This window comes from Mesocricetus auratus, unplaced genomic scaffold (assembly GCF_017639785.1).
Source record: "Mesocricetus auratus isolate SY011 unplaced genomic scaffold, BCM_Maur_2.0 Super-Scaffold_100707, whole genome shotgun sequence".
Taxonomy (NCBI): Eukaryota; Metazoa; Chordata; class Mammalia; order Rodentia; family Cricetidae; genus Mesocricetus; species Mesocricetus auratus.
The window spans coordinates 14,558,173-14,580,974 of record NW_024429269.1 but is presented as its reverse complement, the minus strand read 5'-3'; the positions used below and the strand labels follow the sequence as shown (position 1 = coordinate 14,580,974).

At 47.7% G+C, this 22,802-nt stretch overlaps 1 gene segment (V, D, J or C); it reads left to right on the top strand.

Annotated features, from left to right (window-relative positions):
* The first annotated feature begins 3,935 nt into the window (after positions 1 to 3,935).
* LOC101827462 overlaps positions 3,936 to 22,802 on the top strand; it is a 67,433-nt gene continuing 48,566 nt past the window's right edge. The window contains 1 exon segment of the C gene segment in view: positions 3,936 to 4,045. Within this exon segment, the coding sequence occupies positions 3,970 to 4,045 (76 nt within the window).

The window sequence follows — 22,802 nt, the reverse complement described above, 5'->3', positions numbered from 1 at the left end:
TGGAAGGAAAAAATCTGCCTGGTGTGATAAGATTTTTGAAATCCTATTTATCATCTTCATCCTGAAATGGACTCTTCTTTCCCATGTCTACTCCAAAAGAGGAAAAGAGTTCAGCCCCTCCTCAGGGAAGGTGGGCATCTCTGAGTAACAGAGGGTATCTCTCTGGTGAGGAAGGAGAAAAGCCGTTGCCCTTGAACCATGCTGACATGGCAAGTTTCTGTAAAGGCGCTTGCTTCTGTGATTACTGAATTAACAGGAAACCAGCATTTGGAGCCATGACTGGAAGAATCATGAAACTCAGCAAGTAATACCTGACAGAATTACTTTTTTCCACTTGAAAATTGTTGGAGAGAGATTGAAGTGTTCCTTGAGGAATAGTAACAAAATATGGATATTTAATACATAGTCATAATACATATTCAACTTAACAAATGCTTATTAGGCACCTACAGTTTTCCCAAGGATCATCCAGACTGATTTATGAGATGACACTGTCATTTTCCCAAGAGAGAGACAAAGGTTTTGTCAGTGGGCCAGGGCTGTGGATGGACAGTTTTCGTCATAAAGCCAGGACTATTTAACAGTGGCCCTGAGTGGCGTGGCTTCAGAAAAACTGTGTACAACATGATAGCCTTCAACACAAGGTAATCAGCCTGTCACTTGATGACCGGCTCTAGCGTGTGTTTTCTTGCTTTCCAGGGTAGAGTTATCCCCCCACTAGTGTATGAAGTTCACAGGGAGAACCCATCTGAAGAACAGTGTTTCCGACACTGGGCTCCTGGTACCCAAGGGAGAGCAGGCAGTACTCTGTGTCTTTGTGTAGTGGAAAGGGAAGCCTGACTGGACTGGTGAATTACGTTATCCAACGGGAGGTCAGTCTCCCTTCCCAATGGGTCTAGAATTCAAGGGCAGACAGCAGCTCCTGCAGAAAAGGAGGAGCTAAAACTACATTTACAGCTGGAGGGCATAAAGCTTGAGAAGAACTGTGTTTAAACCAAAGGTGTTGGTTTGTTTGCTGGGTTTTGAATTATCTGAATTCCATTAAGAAAATATAGTTCTCCCTAAGGATTTGGTTCCAAAATTCTGACTTCAAACTCTAAGAAGATCAAACAGGAAGGCAGATGGTAGGGTTGGAAACCACCATTTCCCAGTATGCTAAGTAGAGACCTACTTTTCCTTTTTTTTTTTTTTTTTTTTTTTACTTTTTTGTTTGATTTTGTTTAGGAGATGAGGCGAGTTAGATGAACCAGGGGGTAAAAATGACACAGCATTTTTGAATACATTAAATCCAGAGAAGCAAACGAAAACCTCACAGCTTACAAAGTCCTTAATAACCTCCTAACTTTGCAAATAAGGACAGTGAGACTCAAGACAGGAAGTAAAGTCACTCAAAGTCACAAAGTAGAGCCCGATATTAAGGCCCAGGGCAGAGCCAAGATGCCTCGTAACCCTAAGCAGCCCAGACCCAATGGAGGAAAACAATACATCCTTTATACAAAGTTTGGCCAAAGTAGAATTTCTGATTCCAAAAAAGAGATAACATCACTCTGTGCTCCTTGGGGCTGGGGGGAAGCTAGCAGAAACAGGGACAATGACTGACAACGATTGAGCTAGGTAACAGTGGAAAGGAGCCGCTGCTACCTGCAGAGGCAGGAAAGGCAAAACCCTGGGCGAAACACTAGCCTTGCCTTCAGATAACAACCACAACTACCGAACACTGCACACCTGACTTCTCTCCCAGAGGAACCTATGTTCGCTGGGATTGCGCAATGTGATGGCTTTGGATCGTGGATCACATATGTAGACTTGGCTTTGCAAAGCCTTCTGGAATATTCAAGTAAAAGTCGTATCTCTGGGCACTGCCTCAGCTCTGGCCCCCCAGTTTACCTAAAAGAATGGTATCCCTTATTCCTCTTCTGGAACTCGGCCAGCAGAGGAAACTTCTAGGCCTTGGGAAGCTCTGCAAAGCTGTGCTCATTAAGTTGAGGCCACAGGTTTTTGCAAAGCCCTTCAGCACAGTGCCCAGCAAGTCAGTGGCTCTAAGTTGACATTTGGGAAGGGAACAAAGCTCACGGTGAATCCAGGTAAGTGTGGGAATATCTACCTAACTCTCTTTCTGAATGTGATTTGAGATCCTTTTTACATCAACTAACGGGCATGCGGCTTCTTGTCGTATGTCTGCCAAGATTCAAGTCCGGTCAGGTTTTTAAGAAAAAAAAAATTATCTGAGATCCACCTGCAAGTGAGTAGAGCTTTGTCCAAATTCCCACAGACTCACTTACCACTCCACCCCACATCAAACTGTCCAGCAGCTCCTCTGTGCCCTCAGTGCCATGCTGGTCTTCAGGTAAAGAGACAAGTCCATAATTCTACAATCTCACATGCGTTTCCAAACTTTTGGGTCACCATTTTAAGAAGTGCCATGCACAACGCATTTGATGTCGAGGAAAATAGCGATGAGGGTTTGCTACCCACCTGCTCCATGTCCATTCTGCATTGTCACACTTAATCCTTATGGGGCTCTGCAGTCAGTAAAGCGATAGCCCGCATTTTAAAGACAACCTCTGTTGTTAAGGATGCTTGAGAGGCAAAGTAATTTCATCAAGTCCATGCAATAGGAAAGAGAACTCAAAGGCCAGGAGTAGTGGTAAAACCTGTAAGCTCAGCACATGGAAGGCAGAGGCAGGAGGATCACTGCAAGCTCAAGACCAACTTGGTCTAGATTGTGAGCTGTAGACTAGCCTGGGCTACATAGGGAGACCAAGACAAAAAAAAGCTAAATGAATAAAACTGAATAAACAAAAGGAGTAAGGAAGGACTTGAAACTTATCTCACCACATTCAGATACCAGAGATGGATGTTTACTACTGCGATTGTGTCTGGGGAAAAGTCTCTGGCGTTTCACTCTCTGCAGTTGTAAAAACCAGAAGTGTGTCTCACAGACAGCCCAGGATTGACCAGACAGACTACTGTAACCCAGTCATAAACCCCTGGTCCCTAAAGCAGCATTGACAAGCTGCTGCCATTCTCCCGCTTCACAGATAAGGAAACTGAGGTAAAGCAAGTTAAAGTCCTTGTCCTTAGTGTCAGGCTTGTCTCTGACCCGAGAGCCTTGAGCTCCTTCAAATTAACTGTACCTGCCAACCAACTGGATTGATTACTTGCCTAATTAATAAGGCAGCAATCGAATGGGTTCTTAGGTAGAGGAGCGACCAAATATTTTCCATTGTCCCACTCAGGAATAGCCATGTAATTGCATAATTGCACAGCACCCCCATTCTGCCTTTGTCCCTCCCCTGGGAGACTTGGTGGAACTCTGGCTCCTGGCAGTTGGCAGAGAAGTCTAGATAGTATTTGTAAAGCAGTGTGTGGATGTGTGAATCAAGGAGGATCTGAGAAGCTCACCTTTGGGAAGGGGACAAAACTGACAGTGAATTTATGTAAGTTTTAATTTCTAATACTCCAAGTTTCTCTCCAGAACCTTGATATTCAGTCTTGTAACCCTGATCCATACCATAGTAGTCCCATTGACCGATTTCAATCCAAACAATTCTGGTGTATTCCTGCCACACGCAGGACACTGCCTTTGACCCTACATGCTATTTACATGTGAGGCATGATGAGAATGATACTGAACCTTTGCACTAGGATTCAGACTACTAAACATGTGATTTTTAACATTGCAATTGGTGGGATTTTCCATGGAGCTAAAAGAAAACCAACTGAATCTTTGGGTTTCTACTTTTCTCTAATAATTTTGGAGAGAGGGAAAAGAAGGAGTTTGGCAGGCAGCAGCAGGGGATGGATGCTAACATGCTCCCAGAAAAGTGACCATAACTACAAGGAAACGGGGATTTGTGGAGAGTCCTCCTCATTAAACAATGCTGGCTTTGTTGGGGAGGCTTCTAGACCAATAAGCAAACACTGAAGCTTCAGGAGAAGTTTGGACAACTGAGTTTTTGTAGAGTCATGTGTCATTGTGTGACTACTGGTGCCAACAATAAGCTGACGTTTGGGAAAGGAACGATTCTGACTGTTACTCCAGGTACGTTTCGATGACAGCTACTTGTTTCTAAACATAAACCATCACCTTTAAAAATTCAATGGAAACAACTGAGTTACCTACTTACTAGCACCTTTCACTGTGTTGCTAACTGGTCACAATGGCATGGTGGCTGGCCCCTAACAAGAGAACCTTTGAGACTGTTGCCAACACTTTCAAACACTTGAGAATGTTAAGTCTGCTTCTGTTAAGGGGGTTATGTCTGACTAACGACTGCTGAACTGAAGCTTTGGTATTCAGGAACAAAATGCATCCAGAGAGGAAGGAGGGTGAGGAGAGCATAGGCTAGACTCAAGGCAGCAGCCTGACCCAGGAAGAGACAGTGAGGTAAGTGTTAGTCACCGGATGACCACCTTCTTTTTACATCCTTGACTAGGCAAGGCTTCCATGTTGACACAATTAGGGAAGGAACTATCTGGGCTCTCTGTAATGCACAGTCTTGGAGCCAAGCTAGTTGAGCAAAGTCCTGTAAGATCCTTTGGTACTGACGATGTTGAAAAGCTGATATTTAGGGGTCAGGCAACATTTAAAGCAGATTTCAAATGAGTTAGAATGACCATGAGCTTCTGAAACCATGCCCCGGGATGCTGCTCACTGCTGTGTTCTAACCAGGTCCTCCGGAATGCCTGCATCCCTGCCTGGGCTGAGTTCTGTGCATCAGGGGAGACCCTTTTGGTACTCTCTCACTTCTGTACTCTTGCTGACAAGCTGGCCACTGGGCTTAAAAGGGGACTCTTAGGCCAGGCATATTAACAGCCCTTCTCTTCACCCCACAAGGCCAGAAGGAAGCTTTGAATGCTGCCACACCATTCTCAAAACAAACCCAATTTCAATTAACTTCAGTCTTGCTGAAATTTTGCTTTGTGAGACGATTTCTATTTTCTACACCAATGGAAGCTCATTCCAAACAACAAACAATTATTTAGGGGTTAACATTGCCTCACAGTTCCAAAATACCAGCTACCCAGCTGGGCATCTTAAAGTAAATCCACTTGCATGGCTGAATTATTGTCCACATTAGAAAGGCTAGAATCAGAATGTCCTCATAACCATTGTGCTGCCTCTATTTGACCTTCCTTAAGTCCTTCGTGCCTAAAATGTCATCAAGTAGAAAGCCATTTAGATGCTGGCCTTCGTGTCTACTGGTTTGCAGGGGCCCGAGGAGCAGGCAGGTCATATGCTACATTTCCAGACTGGACTGGCTGTTTAGAGTTCTCCAAATACTAGAACTATAATCAGTAAAGAATATACACAACTCTATTTTATTTATAATTCTCATACTTCCCGAGGAACTGTTTTAAATTCTTTCCCAATAGTGTTATAGTCTTCTTTCTTTCGGTTCCTCTATTTGTGATGTGTGTGAAGATGAAATATCAGTTGAGGTTCAAAACACATCCCTGAAATCTACCTTAAGCTTTCCCTGCCAGAGGGATTCTAAAAAAGATAGGAAGCTGACATTTGAGAAGTAGATTAAAGAGGAAATCCAAAGTAATCCCAAGAAGTGATGCTCAAAAGACAGCTCCTTAGACATAGCCTGTCAGCCCCGAGAGCCTCAGTGTCCAGTTACCTGGACTTCCTATTTGGTCTTGCCTGGAACAGTCATAATAATATGTTCATCCCAGACCTGTCTTGAGCAGACAGAAATGTCAGTCTCTAGCCCTAAAAAGTCCTTGTGATTTGTTTTGTTTTGTTTAGGTAGTTTGTCATTCTGCACAGTGTTCCGGAAGTAATAGAAAAGTGCATTAGGGAGCTCCTGAAATGGAAATGAAATGGAAATTTAGATTGTAAATATATGACTGCAGTAAATAGATAGCAAGAAAAAAGATGAAGCGATTAGAGACTTAGCACATTTCTCTAACCTAAAGGGGTGTTTCTATAAATAGTTTGAAACTGTTGAAGGGGGACAGGAGGAGGGTGGAGGCAAACATCTTCTCCTAATCCTCTCATGATGCACAACTAGAAACTGAGTGGAGAAGGGTGCCGTGTCTCATTTCAAGACTAGAGGGCGTGTGGGAAGGGTCCTCTGGGCTTCATTTTTGAGGATAGCTCCCTGTTAGTGACAAGGACCTAGCTTCGGGTTGTGGGGGAGGGTGGAGGTGTTCAGAAATAAATCCACCCAAGCACAGAGGGGCCAGAGGGTTTCTGGGAACAGGCTCCTGCCTGGCTCCTCCATGTGCCTTTTAGCCTTTCCTGTCTGAGAGCAGTGTGTTGAGTCCCCGAAGAGGAGGCCCCAGAGTCAGTTCAGAAACTTTAAGTGGGAAGCCAGCTTAACTTCACTCGGGAGACTTTTAAGTGTGAAGACTCTTTTAATCCAGCTGTGTTAGGGAAAGCTCTGCAAAGGCTTCATGAAGGGTGAGAGGAAAAGAAGTTAAAATCTGTGAAGGGGAGAAAGATAAAGATGTTAAATGTCTGACAGAGGCAATGAAGTTTCCAGAATGTGTCTACAACAGCCTTTGTGAAGGACAAGATGAGCACAGCAGGGTGGTGCAGCCACAGCCCTCCTGTCTGCAGGGCTCAGGCCATTCTCCACAGCTGCTAGGAACCTGACCAGGCTTCTTCAAGAGAGAGGAGAGAGGCTTGGCTGTGCAGTATACGTACAAGCTTTGTAAAGCTGTGTGATGGGGCACAACACCTACGGAGGCTTCTAGAAGCTCACATGTGGGCAAGGGACAGGCTGACCCAAGTGAATACAGAGGCAGAAGCTGCTCATAGGCCTCCATAGCCATCGTTCTGGGCTGTGTCCTCCAAACTCTGCTGGAGAGACACACATGGTTCGCCCACTCCTCCAGGAACGATGGGCAGGTCCTCAGCCTCACATAATACCTGTGCCCCTGGCCTCTTTCTCTTCTGACATCCATTTCCCATGGACCAGAAACCTGTGAATTGATTGTCAGTAATTCAATAAACAGCAGAGAAATCGCGGCCCCCAAAAGTGCAATAAACTAGAAACTACATGAGCACTGAGCAGGAGAAAACAATTAGGAAGGAAGAGAAAGAAAGGGCTTGCCAAAATGAAGGTGGCAGCTTAGTCATAAAAAGAGTAATAAAAAAATATCGTATTTAAGACTTAAAGATGTATATATTTCGGGTTTATATATCACAACCCTCCAATGGCCTCTAGAAGCCCAGGTCTTGGCAAAGCCTGTGTGGGGATGAGAGCAGCCAGGGCCCTTCTGCAAGAGCAGCCGGGTTCCTGTTTTTGTAAAGCCTCCTCAGGCTGTGGGAATACTGGAGGCAGCAACTACAAACTGACATTTGGGAAAGGAACTCTCTTAACTGTGAATCCAAGTAAGTATTTAGGGGGTGGCAGGAGGGGCCCTCAGATGCTTCTCTTTCCAAGCATTGTCCCTCCAAAACTTCCCCGCCTAGCTCCTAAATCTGAACGGATTTATTATAGAGAGATGGTGCCCAAAGCTGCTCCACAAAGACTAACTTGCCTCTAGCCAAAAAATATCCCAATCATTCACCTTAAGTGAAATTATTGGTACTGTGGGGCAAAATTGAATACGGGGTCCAGAGGGATTTGGCTAAGGCCGGGAAGGTTTTCCAGAAAGATTGAAAGGTAATTAGCATGTTATGACTATGCAAATTTAGTGACCCAAACATAATGTAGATACTAAAACTTCCCCCAGAATAATGGGGGACCCTGTGACTTCATTGGCTAGTGATTGGAATTCCATAGCCTGGTTTAGCCTGGTTTTCTTTTGCTCTTTCTCTTAAAAGAACTGTCCTCAGTCCCTCCTGGAGTACTTGAGATCTCTGTAGGAGAGACTGTCTGGTTCCCTGGGCAGAGCATTTAACCCTTTCATATTCTAGGTAACAAAAAAAATGATTCAGCCTCTGCTTAGTTCACTTAAGACTGGAGGAATCTGACCATCCTCTGGGCAGTGTCTGCCTCACGTACACTCTGACTCTCTCGGGTGTGCACTGAGACACTTAACAAAGTTATAGATAGCTGTGGTTGCTATTGACAATTTTTTAAAAAATCTGTGTTGCTGGTGGGTTTTAAGACTATACTTTTGAAAAACTGACCTGCTTTAAAATTCATCTAGCATGAAAGTAGGAAAGCTTTGAAGGGCATGAGTCTCCTTCCTGGCATAAGCTGCATGGTCTGGATGCTGCATAAAAGCCAAATTCCTGGTTTCATTTATTCAGCTCTGTCTTCTGTGGGGTTGTGGTGAAACAGCCCAGGCAGGGCTCTTTAGAAGAGCGGCTCGGGAAAGGGACACTAACGAAAGATTCAGGGTAAGCTGTAGGCAGCCACGAGGAGTCCGGAGATTCACTGGCTCCCAGCTTACAGAGTTCTGGGGTACAGCAGGCTGCAGAGCACACAGCATGGCTGCTGCCCTGCTCACCAGGGGCAGAATCAGCCCATCCACAGAGACAGAAACAATAAACAAACACGGTTCGGTTAAGCCCCAAGCACTCCAGTAGCTTATGGAAGCAGGACTCCTGGGTGGGCACCCAAGGCTGCTGACTAGGCAGTAGGTATTAACTTTGGGTTTCTTGCAAGATTAGGGCAGAATTCTGTGGTGGGTTTTCCAGAATGGAGAAGCTAAGACACGCTCTCGGTTCTTCACTGACTTTTTGGAGCCTGAGAGCTGTAACAACCTCCAGACTTTACAGTGTTGGTAAACCAACCTAGCCACGCAAAGGTAACCGCTGTGCAAGGCAGGCATCCTTCTGGCATGCTGGACCCTAGCTGCACGCAAGGCTCCCCACGCAGTGGGCCCCTTCTTTGCAAAGGCTACAAGGCAAGGCTGGGCCTAAACAAACCCGTGATGAAATTGTTTCCTTCTGTCTGCAGAACATGAATTTTGCCATGGTGGCACTTAGGTACCCACACATCTGAGGGCTTCAGCTAACGCAGTCATAGTCTTTGACTTATGTGCTATGAGGAGGGGGTTCCAGACAGGGCCCAACTTCCTCACTGCTCCCCTCAAAGCAGATACACACTTCCCAGTCTCTTTCTCCTCCAGCCTAGTGACAGCTAAAACGTTAACTCTTTGTTAGTAATTGCTAAAGGGATGAGTAGAGATGCTACCATAAATTTAGTTTCTTTAAAAAAAAGAGATGTTTAAAAGTCAAGTTGAGCCAGTGGTTGGTGGCGCACACCTTTAATCCCAGCACTCGGGAGGCAGAGGCAGGCGGATCTCTGTAAGTTCGAGGTCAACCTGGTCTACAGAGCGAGTTCCAGGACAGCCTCCAAAACAATACAGAGAAACCCTGTCTTGAAAAACCAAAAAAAAAAAAGTGAAATTGAATTAAAGGACTAAAATATGCCTTATAATAAAACAATGTGAATTTTGCTCTTTGCAATTTCTTTGCATGTGGCATCCATTAGACTAGCCAACAAAGCCCCAGATTCCCATGGTTGTCACTATCAGCACCAGGACCTTCATTTGATCAAGGAATGGAATGTACAGCTATCTCAAGAAACTATACAAGAATGTCTCCATAGGGACATCTCTTAATTTCCCTACTGTAGTGCCAGACCTGCTCTGTAAGGTTGCACACCTCTGCTGAGATGATGGGTCACCAGCTCTTTCCAAGACTGAGAGGCCTCCCCAGACAGCCCCTTATATTAACAGATAGCTAACTGTGATAACCAGGCTCAGAGGTAAACTTTCCTGTGGCCTACTTCTTACATGTCATCAGTTCAAGACTGACAGAAAGCTACGCTTTGTGGGGGTTCGGTTCAGTGTGCCCAACATTTCCCTCTCCTGTGCTAAGGCAAGAAAGGAGCTGAGGAGACGCGTTTCCCGGGCTGGGATCTAAACTCATCTCATTCTAGTCTGCCTCCAAATGGCGGAACACTATCCTCCTGTCTCCCTGTAATCAATTCATTGTCATCAGAAATGTGTGACACCTCGGGGGGGAGGGAAGGACATGCCTTGAAAACTGAACAGAGAAATTGTCCTGAAAATGATGTTGTAAAATGGAAATGAGACCTTTGGAAGAGAACACTGAACGGGAGAAATCAGTAAGCCTTGTTATGAAACCAGAGGAAACGGGTGGGAGGCAGGGCCTGGGTGCCGCTGGTCAGCCAGCGTCTCTGGACCAAATGTAGAAACGGCCCTGACTTTCAGGGAATTACACTCAGTCTCACACGCCTAGGCCTTTCTGGGTGAGTTTATGTTCCCCCAAAACTAAAACAGAAAGGTACCTGTGAGCCTCGGGGTTCCACCTAGTGTTTTTGTAAAGGGCTCTGTTACAGTGCTAACACTGGCACTGGCACTGGCAAGCTGACATTTGGACAAGGAACCGTCCTCAGGGTCCATCCAAGTAAGTGAGGAAGGACATGGCTGCACAATGGAATTCTGAGGGTGATCCCTGGTGCTGGGTTTAAAAGAATTGTGTGTTGTGTAGGAGCCACGCTTAGCTGTTTCTGGTCCTTTGTCATCTTCAGCCTCGCCTAGCCTCTTCCCCCTGTGAGAGTGCAGCGACCCGGACAGTGGAAGACTAGGATCTTTACCACTCTTGGAGCCTTCTCTGGAAGTGGGACTCTTAGGGAAGGAGGAAGAAACCCCTGAGTAACCCATCTTATATTTCACAGCATTTCCCTACCAGAAATGCCCCCCTTACAGCAATCTTAAACTCTTCTTGGCACAGGAGATCTCCCCAGCAGAGAGAGATAATCAGAACAGAGCGTGAATAGCTATGTCGTATTCGTTTCGGAAGGGTTTTAAATGAAGCAGAGAAGGAAAAACAGACAACTGGATGGGACTGTAAGGTCTAATTTCAAATCCTTCTATGTTCTCTGCATGTATCCAACTACATCTATAAATGCAACACTACAAAAACAAAGAAAGGACAGACAGAAAACAGTGGCTACTATGTCCATTCCCTATCACAGAAACCACAGGCAAAAAAGTTACAATCAGTTCCAAAGAGTGTCAGATCCAGGGCTTAAAACCTTTCTTCTCATGGTAACTTTCATCCTTGCAAACAATTAGAGCAGACAGGAAGACTTGGTTCTGGTGTGTTTGTGGCTGGATCCTGCTGGGGAGAGAGGGAAATGTGACTATTTTTTAAGATGCATAAAATTCCATCTGTCATCTGTTGTAAAACCCCCACTGCAGAGAGATGTGTGACAGCGAGGCAAAGCCAATATGTGGAAAGAGACGCAAGCTGGAAAGAGAGGCTCAGCCCAGTGTCCCCCACATATCTTTGTTCACTTCCCCACTTCAGGCCTTTTAGATCGTCCTTGCAGGGATCCTAAGGGAGCCAAATAGACATGAAATAAAGAGATCCTGAAGCTTGGAGAGTTTGGGTGCTTAGAAGTAATGAATTCAGTGAGTGGCAAACAGGAAGGGAAACAGTTAAAAAGCAGAAATAGACATTTCCGTGCTGCTTGATAGGACTGAATCAGGAGGAAGGTATACAAGAGAAGGATGCCACCACTATAGTTGCTATCCCAGAATCTCTACCAAGGACAGTGTCTTCTCACAGAGAGATGTGTGCCCAGCCCTGTGCTGAACCGGCTCTCTGCAGACAGAGAGCACAGTACGGATTCTGAGTGTATGGAGGACGTGTCTATCAGACATGATTCTTCTTATCTGATCTTAGCAGTGCAGATTCACACCAGGTGGGTGTGGAGTGAGGCTGTTAGCAATACTGCTCTGAGGGTCAATGTGGGGTTGCATAAACGACCCAAATTTCCATGATACCCCCTAGTAAAGTCTGGTTCTATGAGTAGAGTCTCAGTTGTACCAATATTGCTCATTTTGTTGTTGCTGTCATCGTTGTCATTGTTGCCGTTTCTGAAGCCCAGGAGTGTGAGTACCAGCACTGAGAGCCTGACATTTTTGCTCAGATCCAATTGACTGAAATATGCCAAAGGGGTCTGAAAGGCCAAGAGAGCCTCCAGAGCGTGATCTTTGTTGTTAGCTCCCTGGCAGCTGTCATTTCAGCAAAACGCATCCACTTAGAAAGGTCAGCCCTTCATTAGCCAGACAAATGAGAACAACATATTGACCAGAGGTAAGGTACAGGGAGTCCAGATCCCGGCTTTGGAGAGCCCGGCATTTCTAGCGCTTTAATCACAATGTGCTGATGAGCATCCGCTGTCTCCAACAAGGTAGATCGATGATGCCTGAGGACCTGGTGTCACCAAGCTAGCTTGGAGATGGAAATGAGATACAGACGGAGATGCTGTGGGGTGGAGAAATCTGAGATGGGAGAGGAAGGCGAGGGAGCTCCATGGTGCCTTTTAAAGCCTGCAGCATGCCTGGGGTTCTAATGACACCAAGGAGAACTGCATACTCCTAGGAAGTGCACTGTTATCCCAAACAGAATGTGCCTCCGACTCAGATCCCATTGCATCACAAAAAGCTAGGATCTTTGCTTTTTAAGAGTCACCTGCCAGTTATTGTAAAGGGCTGTTTTGCTGTGCAACATCCTCCTCCTACAACAAGCTGGTGTTTGGGCAGGGGACAACCTTATCAGTCATTCCAAGTAAGTTTGCATGCTGTCTGTGGAGCAACAGTTCTCAACCTTTCTAATACTGCAACCCTTTAATACAGTTCTTCATGCTGTGGTGACCCCCAACCATAAAATTATTTTCATTGCTAATTCATACCTGTGATTTTCTACTGTTACAAATTGTACTATAAATATCTGATATGCGACCCCTGTGAAAAAGTTATTCATCCTCCAAAGGGGTCAAGACCCATAGGTTGAGAACGGTTCCTGTGGAGTATGGTAGGATTCACAGTCATAACAGAGTTCAGTGGCAGGGTGAGTGAGGACACAACACTGAAGGATTTGAGGTCTACTAACTTTCATCAGAAAAGATGTCAAAGAATAGCAAATGTAAGGTAGTCCTTAAAAGGTGTCCTGGGGAGTGTGGGCCTTGATAGTGGTGATGAAAAGGCCACCTATGGTCTACTACTACTTTCCCCCCAAATATGAGAGATGCTTAAGGTGGAGAGAATGATGGGCATCCAAGAATCGAGGTGTCTGAGAAATGAGGCAGAGAATCCATAAGGAGTCCTGGTTTTACAATGTGTTTCAGAATCATATGATCAACAAGAGAGAAGTTAAGTCTTAAAAAAAATTTAAATACCCAAGCGTAAAACAAATGACCTACACCTAAATTAGAGAGTAAGTAAGCCACAGCAAATGCCTATTAGTTGCCCTTATAATCCTCTCCTAAGAGGAAGCCACCTTCCAGAAGCACAGGGCCAAGGTGCTTTAAGCCCTGGAACTTCCTCCTTCTAATACCCTTGCCAAGTGTCCTTACAGAGAAAGTGACAGTCAGTCTGTCGCTCCCCACATGCCCATATGGGGAGCCCAGGTGTAGATTCTAGTGCTGTCTTCTGCTGGTTTTTGTTGAGGTTCCTGTCACAGTGGAACACGGGTTACCAGAACCTTTATTTTGGGACAGGGACAAGTTTGACTGTTATTCCAAGTAAGTGAAATCAATTTCCATTGCTATTCTGTATAATCCTGAACCTGCAGAAGGAGCTATCAAAAGTTTGTTACTGGGTTCCCCTGCTCCTGGGTACAATGTTGGGAACACTGCAAGGATCCCTTGTCTTCCCCCAGGGTGGTCTATGCCTGGAGAGGTTTTGGTTCCTGAGGGGAGGGGAACTGACAACAGATGCTGGCAGCAGTCGTCTCTGCTCTTGCTCATTCTCTAGGGCTGCGGTGACCAGAGACATCAGTCTGCACCACAGCGTAGCACCTCAGGGACAGGGGTGGCTCAACAGAGGCCAGGGAGAACGAGAGGAAACTTCACAGAAAACTACAGCATGGGGAGGCGTCAGGGCATGAGAAGCATGGCCGGGGGCCCCCTTGCTTGTATCTGAGCTTAGGCTCTGAACAGAACTGAAAGCACCCAGACAGAAAAAAGAGGTTCCTATCTTCTCTAAAGACAAATTTAGCAGAAAATCACCTCCCAAGCTCTCCTGATGACAGCCTGTGGCCCCAGCTGGTGCGGCAGGCAGTGTAAGGAAACAATTGAGGAGTGTCAGAGAGAGAGGGCTCAAAGAAGCGGGGTAAGGCTTGCAGGGAGATGACAGAGCTGGCACGGTGGATTTTGTAATGGCTTGGCACACTGTGCCAACTATGGAAATAACAAAATGACTTTCGGGGCTGGAACCAGACTCAGCGTTAAACCCAGTAAGTACTTCATCCTAGTAAGGAAACCAGCCTGTTAGATTTTAGGGATCAAACTGGACTATATAGGATTAGGGAAATTCCACATCCTTTTCTATTATTGACAAAGAGAGGTGGCAGCTAAGTATCTGAGTTTTCTGGGGGATCTCCAGTCGTGAATATTTAATTCATAACTGGAAAACGTGATTCACAATTCCATTTTTGCTGCTGGCATCATGTGCCAAAGTGACATGTGCAGAGAACTTAGAGTGCCTTTGAGTCTCCTCATTTATCGTGTGTGATGGTTTTATCTTTGGGTGCTGGAAGTGTTTGGAAGAAATGGTGGGAACATAAGCTGTCAAAGAGACTCTGGGGAGATGCAGAGATGCAGACAGAGAACTCCTGGCAGAACAATGTTATAGAATCAGGTCAGTGTTGTGTCTCTTTTTGCAGATGGCAAAGATTGGGAAGGGCGGGAACACTGGTGCTGTGGGTGAGACAGAGGCACCCAAGGTAGGAAAGGGAAGCACCAAACTTGAAGGGAAAATAAACTTAGAAGAAATTCCAGGTTCTCCGCCACCCCCAAACAGAGCCTGTCACTGTGGCAGCGATATGCATGTAGTTCATCACAATGCCTTTGAGAGCACAATGCACACCAATGCTGTGGTGTGGTCCACAGCTAGGAAACTGAGCTTAACCTTGAAAAGAAGAATTGCTCTCTCTGTGGACCACGCTGCATACTATTTGGTGTCTAGATTTGCAAAACTCAAATCTAGAATTAACCGCTGAACCCTCTGAAGTGAGAGATAAGGATAATAGGCAGATACAAAGACGTGCTGTATATCCACAGAGAAATGTGCAAACATGAGGCAGACAGAGTCCCAACTACAGTCAAAAGCTGTGAAGTTTAAGTGTGTTCACCATGTTGCCAATGGCAGCATCACAAAGGAGAAAGCCGTACTGAAGGAGCAAGAACTAGGGATGGAACATCTCCAACTTGGGATTTCCCAACTGTCTAAACCACTGCGTTTCCTAGAGGAATTCTCTGCTTTTCTGCATTGAAAATTAGAAGCCTGAATCCTGAGGATCCGTGTGGTTCAGACTCTTACAGTGAGACGTCTACCATCAATCACCTTCCAGCCAGGCTGGATAAGGCACTTTCAGATTCCAAGGTGGTTTTCTCTTCTTTTATCTCTAGATAGACAGAGTGAGGAGACAATTTTCCTGTCCCCAGCAGCAAGTCACTCACCTCCCACCGGCTTACCCCCCCACTCCCCCCCTCCCGCCCGCACACTCCCCACACCCACGCTCAAGTGCAGTTTTTGTACGGGAGTTTGAGGCTGTGTGGGCTATGGAAACAAGCTGATCTTTGGCTTGGGGACCATTTTGAGAGTCAGACCTTGTAAGTACAAAACACATTCTGATCTACCGTGATCCTGCAATCTAATCTTCTCTGCATACTGAACAGACTAGCTTAGAAGTATTTGGTTCTAAGAAACAAACGAAGCTCCAGGTGCAGTACCTGCACATGTCTGGTGTGGTTCATGTGAGAATTTCCACACACTGCCTGGGAGAGCACTGTACACACCAAATTCACTAGTGTGGCCCACGGCTTGAAAAGTGAGTTTAAACTCGGAACAAAAGAAAAAAATGTGTGCCCTGTCTGCAGACCACGCTGTTTGTTCGCTGTTTGGTGTCTAGATTTGCAAAATGGAAAGCAGGGACTGTAGTGTTGAGCTTATTTGCCCTTCGCCTGTGCCTTGGCCGTGAGAGAGAGAAGCTGCACACTGCTGGCTGGTGCCCTTCGCCTGTGCCTTGGCCGTGAGAGAAGCTGCACACTGCTGGCTGGTGCCCTTCGCCTGTGCCTTGGCCGTGAGAGAGAGAAGCTGCACACTGCTGGCTGGTGCCCTTCGCCTGTGCCTTGGCCGTGAGAGAGAGAAGCTGCACACTGCTGGCTGGTGCCCTTCGCCTGTGCCTTGGCCGTGAGAGAGAGAAGCTGCACACTGCTGGCTGGTGCCCTTCGCCTGTGCCTTGGCCGTGAGAGAGAGAAGCTGCACACTGCTGGCTGGTGCCCTTCGCCTGTGCCTTGGCCGTGAGAGAGAGAAGCTGCACACTGCTGGCTGGTGCCCTTCGCCTGTGACTTGGCCGTGAGGAGAGAAGCTGCACACTGCTGGCTGGTGCCCTTCGCCTGTGACTTGGCCGTGAGAGAGAGAAGCTGCACACTGCTGGCTGGTGCCCTTCGCCTGTGACTTGGCCGTGAGAGAAGCTGCACACTGCTGGCTGGTGCCCTTCGCCTGTGACTTGGCCGTGAGAGAAGCTGCACACTGCTGGCTGGTGCCCTTCGCCTGTGACTTGGCCGTGAGAGAGAAGCTGCACACTGCTGGCTGGTGCCCTTCGCCTGTGACTTGGCCGTGAGAGAAGCTGCACACTGCTGGCTGGTGCCCTTCGCCTGTGACTTGGCCGTGAGAGAGAGAAGCTGCACACTGCTGGCTGGTGCCCTTCGCCTGTGACTTGGCCGTGAGAGAAGCTGCACACTGCTGGCTGGTGCCCTTCGCCTGTGACTTGGCCGTGAGAGAGAAGCTGCACACTGCTGGCTGGTGCCCTTCGCCTGTGACTTGGCCGTGAGAGAGAGAAGCTGCACACTGCTGGCTGGTGCCCTTCGCCTGTGACTTGGCCGTGAGAGAGAGAAGCTGCACACTGCTGGCTGGTGCCCTTCGCCTGTGACTTGGCCGTGAGAGAAGCTGCACACTGCTGGCTGGTGCCCTTCGCCTGTGACTTGGCCGTGAGAGAAGCTGCACACTGCTGGCTGGTGCCCTTCGCCTGTGACTTGGCCGTGAGAGAGAGAAGCTGCACACTGCTGGCTGGTGCCCTTCGCCTGTGCCTTGGCCGTGAGAGAAGCTGCACACTGCTGGCTGGTGCCCTTCGCCTGTGACTTGGCCGTGAGAGAAGCTGCACACTGCTGGCTGGTGCCCTTCGCCTGTGACTTGGCCGTGAGAGAAGCTGCACACTGCTGGCTGGTGCCCTTCGCCTGTGACTTGGCCGTGAGAGAGAAGCTGCACACTGCTGGCTGGTGCCCTTCGCCTGTGACTTGGCCGTGAGAGAGAGAAGCTGCACACTGCTGGCTGGTGCCCTTCGCCTGTGACTTGGCCGTGAGAGAGAGAAGCTGCACACTGCTGGCTGGTGCCCTTCGCCTGTGCCTTGGCCGTGAGAGAGAGAAGCTGCACACTGCTGGCTGGTGCCCTTCGCCTGTGACTTGGCCGTGAGAGAGAAGCTGCACACTGCTGGCTGGTGCCCTTCGCCTGTGCCTTGGCCGTGAGAGAAGCTGCACACTGCTGGCTGGTGCCCTTCGCCTGTGACTTGGCCGTGAGAGAGAGAAGCTGCACACTGCTGGCTGGTGCCCTTCGCCTGTGACTTGGCCGTGAGAGAGAGAAGCTGCACACTGCTGGCTGGTGCCCTTCGCCTGTGACTTGGCCGTGAGAGAAGCTGCACACTGCTGGCTGGTGCCCTTCGCCTGTGACTTGGCCGTGAGAGAAGCTGCACACTGCTGGCTGGTGCCCTTCGCCTGTGACTTGGCCGTGAGAGAGAGAGCTGCACACTGCTGGCTGGTGCCCTTCGCCTGTGACTTGGCCGTGAGAGAGAAGCTGCACACTGCTGGCTGGTGCCCTTCGCCTGTGACTTGGCCGTGAGAGAGAGAAGCTGCACACTGCTGGCTGGTGCCCTTCGCCTGTGACTTGGCCGTGAGAGAGAGAAGCTGCACACTGCTGGCTGGTGCCCTTCGCCTGTGACTTGGCCGTGAGAGAGAGAAGCTGCACACTGCTGGCTGGTGCCCTTCGCCTGTGCCTTGGCCGTGAGAGAGAGAAGCTGCACACTGCTGGCTGGTGCCCTTCGCCTGTGACTTGGCCGTGAGAGAGAGAAGCTGCACACTGCTGGCTGGTGCCCTTCGCCTGTGCCTTGGCCGTGAGAGAGAAGCTGCACACTGCTGGCTGGTGCCCTTCGCCTGTGACTTGGCCGTGAGAGAGAGAAGCTGCACACTGCTGGCTGGTGCCCTTCGCCTGTGACTTGGCCGTGAGAGAGAGAAGCTGCACACTGCTGGCTGGTGCCCTTCGCCTGTGACTTGGCCGTGAGAGAAGCTGCACACTGCTGGCTGGTGCCCTTCGCCTGTGACTTGGCCGTGAGAGAAGCTGCACACTGCTGGCTGGTGCCCTTCGCCTGTGACTTGGCCGTGAGAGAGAGAAGCTGCACACTGCTGGCTGGTGCCCTTCGCCTGTGACTTGGCCGTGAGAGAGAGAAGCTGCACACTGCTGGCTGGTGCCCTTCGCCTGTGACTTGGCCGTGAGAGAAGCTGCACACTGCTGGCTGGTGCCCTTCGCCTGTGACTTGGCCGTGAGAGAGAGAAGCTGCACACTGCTGGCTGGTGCCCTTCGCCTGTGACTTGGCCGTGAGAGAGAGAAGCTGCACACTGCTGGCTGGTAGGGCACTCTGCATGAGCGCGAGGAGAAAGCCCAGGCAGATGGTTGGTGAGAAGAGGCGGTTGGCGAGTTTCTATACTGACGTTGACAACAGCAAGGGAAGCAGCAGTGCAGACATGCTGACGCTCGGGATGGGGCCGTTCACAGCAGTAAGGCCCATGAGGTCAGCACAAAGTGAGGTCTTTTCTGTGTCTTTTCCTGTTGTTTGCTCCGGGCTGACATTTGATCTGTCCTCCTTCAGATTCGGATCTGCAAGCCACCATGTTGTTTTTGGTTTTGGTTTGTTTTTTTAATAGTCTTTTAAGTACATTTGGCTAAGGGCCTCCATTCTACCTACCCCTTCCAGGTAGGCAGGAACTTCCAGAGAGTCTATGGCAGATATGTCTGGGAGACATAGACAGTGTTGTGATTGGTAACTATACAGGGCCTTTGCCTTGGTGACAGATGGTGAATATTTCATGCCAGCCACAAGGCGGAGAAATAACCAGAGGCATACTCTGGGGTAATAAGCAAGTGCTGCCTCTGCAGACGCTCTTGGGGGTTCAGGATGCATGTTTGTGGGCGAGAGGTTTATGTCAAGGCTTGACTCAGAGTGGGAATACAGGAGTTGCAAACCGCCTCACCTTTGGGAAAGGAACAGAGCTGATCATCCAGCCCTGTAAGTGCTTCTACCTGGGAGGTGGGAATTTAAGGAGGGGGTCTGTGGGGACATTTTCAAATCCTGTTTGCAAGTACCTGGTACAACTACCATCGCCAGCACTGTTCTGGGTATATAGAAGGCATGGAGCCATGTGGATGAAGGAAGTCATGCAGTCTGTGTTTTGGGAGGGGACACCTGAGATTTGCCCCTTGTCTCTGTATATGACTACATGCCCATTGTGGTGCATTCTAGACTCCCACAGACAAAAGATATGCACTCAAGACTGAGACATAAAGATACATCAGCCAGTTAGCCAGCAGCATGTCTGCAATGAAAACTGTTTCCATGGGAAGCTTTGCAAAGGGACTCATTGTGTCTCCATTTCTGTCTTTGTGGCTTCGTCTCAGCCTGACTTAGGGACCTAAAGTAGAGCAGTTATTAATCATTTGGTTTCTCAGCTGAATCACTCATCAAAAATGACAAGACAGATCCATTAACATAAACCCAGAAGAGAGAGGGCAAAGGACTCGAGTCCCAATGTGTTCGGAGTTGAACTTGACAGCTCCCTGGTTTTAATCAACCAGCCGGTGCCTATGACCAACTGGGGCCAAAAGGGTAGCCGGCAGGATGTGCTCATCAAGCGATTATCTGACCAGAGTCCTCTGCCCTCGCAGGAGTTGATACTTCAGAGTTCAGGAAAGCTTTCCCAGGGCTGCCTGTCTGGAAAGAAGCCATGGGAGAACTCTGAGACAGGCAATGGAAACTGGCTAGGAAGTCCAGCTTGGGGTTTCTGTTAGGGAGTGTCTCACAGTGTAAACACTGGCGGTGGCAGGCAACTCACTTTTGGAACTGGAACAAGACTTCAGGTCAGCCTTGGTAGGTACTAGGAACCATGAGGTAACTTCTGGGTATTCCTTTAAGTGAAGGTGTATTAAAGAGATGTCCTGGCTGGGCATAGTCCTCCCTGCCTTCCAGTGGGAGGAAACCTCAAAGAGGACACCAGCCTTCAATTATTATTCATACTATCTTAATTTCTGTCTTGATTTCCGTCTGTGATGGTAACCTCTGCTCAGGCTTCTTCAGGCTTCCTTGTGCTGTGTGTTTTCCCTGGAACAGTGGAACTGGAAATTAATTTATCACAGGACTTTGTCACTTAGCAACAGGGTGAAAGTGCTCTCAAGTAGAGAATAGCAAGTCACTCTGACAACTCCCCAAGGGTGAGAATGACAACAGGGGGAAATGGGCTACTGTGATCTCTTAATGGGCACTCTAGAGAGACCCTAGGGAAGCTTGCTTCCTCGTGCAGGGGCCTTCTGGGAGGGCTCACCTCACTGGACTCTTGGAGTCAAAGCAAAACCTTGACCCTCTGAGAGCAGAACCAGATGACAGATTTTTTTCCTCCAATGCACTGCTACATCTTCGTTATTTACTAGTCGTGAAGTTACTGATGCTAATTAACACAAAATGATGAAGATGAGTTTGAGCATTCTTAACCTACAATTCAGATGAAAACAGTATAATTTTGGTGCAAGCAAAAAGTCTGTTTACCTGGGCATGATATCTTGGCTACGTTGTTTTTTTGTTGTATGTTTTTTGTTTTTTGTAGAGTTCAGGGATCCGTTTGAAGCTGATTAGCTCTCAGAGTACCAATTTGAGCTCCAGTTAGGTGTGCTGAATGCACTGACAAATACGGGCACTCACAGTGTGGACGTGTGACAAATAACCCTAGTCCTGTAGAAATACGGCATTCCTGTAGAGTGTGGCCTGTCAGTTCCTCTGTCCCCTGTCCCTACCTAGGAGATGACTTCAAGAGTCTCCCAGGACGTTTTTGTTAGAGTGCGTATTACTGTGTCAATAACAACAATGCTGCAAGATTTGGAGCAGGAACCAGACTAACAGTAAAACCAAGTAAGTAGAGGACCGAGCCCATCCCAAAGCCAACACGGATGGGTGGCTTTGCTGTTCTGTGCAGTGAGCACACATCACTACCTCCGCGATCGGTGTCTACATTTTCTTTCTTTCTTTGGTTTTTTTGAGACAGGGCTTTTCTGTGTAGCTTTGGAGCCTATCCTGAAACTAGCTGTGTAGACCAAACTGGCCTTGAACTCATATAACTTCTTAATACTTCTTCTCTTGTGGACCTCTGTTAGCTAATGAATTCTGGCCATTCCAAGAATTTGGTCAAGAAGTAATTAATGTCACTGCTTTCTTTCTGCTTTAGCTCAGGATGTACTGAAATGTTAAGGGTGATTTATGTATGCTCATGGAAGATAAAATTAAAACTAGACAATTCAAAAGTCAGGTTTTCCTCAATACACACACACACACACACACACACACACACACACACACACACACACTCCCTTTCTGAGGGCCATGCAACTGCATCTGGTTCCACTGGAGAAGTGCAGTCATCTCTGTTGATTAGCTGGTTGATTGATTATTGGTTGATTTTTGCTACTGTTATTCTTTGTAAACACTTTGCCTGTGAAGGAGGCATGGTGTTACCCACCGGAAAGTTACCACTCTCTGACCCCTAGGCTTTTCCATTCTCTGACCCCTAGGCTAACCACCTCTACCTGACCTTTCTATTGTCTTTGTAAGTCTTAAGCAAGAGAAGCCCATCAGAATTCAAATGTTGTTTTTAGAGAATGTTCTAAGCTTGCCAAGAGCCTGGGAACTAAGGCTGCAGGGAGTGAGGCTTCCACTAGAGGGGAAGATGAGGTCTCTTTTGGTCCTTCCTGCTGGCTGGTTACTGTAAGGCCCCAAATGACTGTGAATTCTGGAGGAAGCCTAAGAGAACTAACCTTCGGGAAAGGCACTAAACTCTCTGTTCAACCAAGTAAGTGTTAAAGATTCAGAAGCCTGCACCAGGCCATGTAACTTAAGTATATGTGCTTCAGAGGGGATAAGGTATCCCCCATAAATCCTACAGAACTACTTTTGTCCACTCTCCGGTGGTTCTCAGTCCAGACTGGCACTTCCCTACAGTAGAGGGAAGCAAGCTCTGGGCTTCATAAGTAAAGCACCCGTTCCCGGGATGGCACTTCCTCAGGAGTAAGGGCCCATCGCACTGTGGGTCACAGTGATGGTTTCAGTGATGGTTCGTGGAAGAGGTTCCTACATGAGCCATGATCTATGACTCCAGGTTTTAGATATTAGCTTCTATAAGACACCAAGAGTGGAGAATTAATGAGGGGTTTTTTTCCAAGAGAATGTGCTGTGGGTCTCAAACACTAGGTCCATGTTGGCAAAGGCACCTCATTGTTGGTCACACCCAGTAAGTTCTTGTGGCTAACTAATTATCCTTTCTGGAAAGAAATCTACTGGGGCCTGTTGAAACACAGCTAAATTTAATTGCTTCGTTTAGCATGCAGTTGTTAACTATGTCGGATGTGTGAGCAAGATATGAATACATGTCTCCCTGGAGGCTGGATTTGGTTATCAGGTCTATGGGCAGTTTGATGAATTATACTAATACTGCAATCAGTGTGTCTCTCGAAGGTCCACAAAGCACGTTACAGCTTTG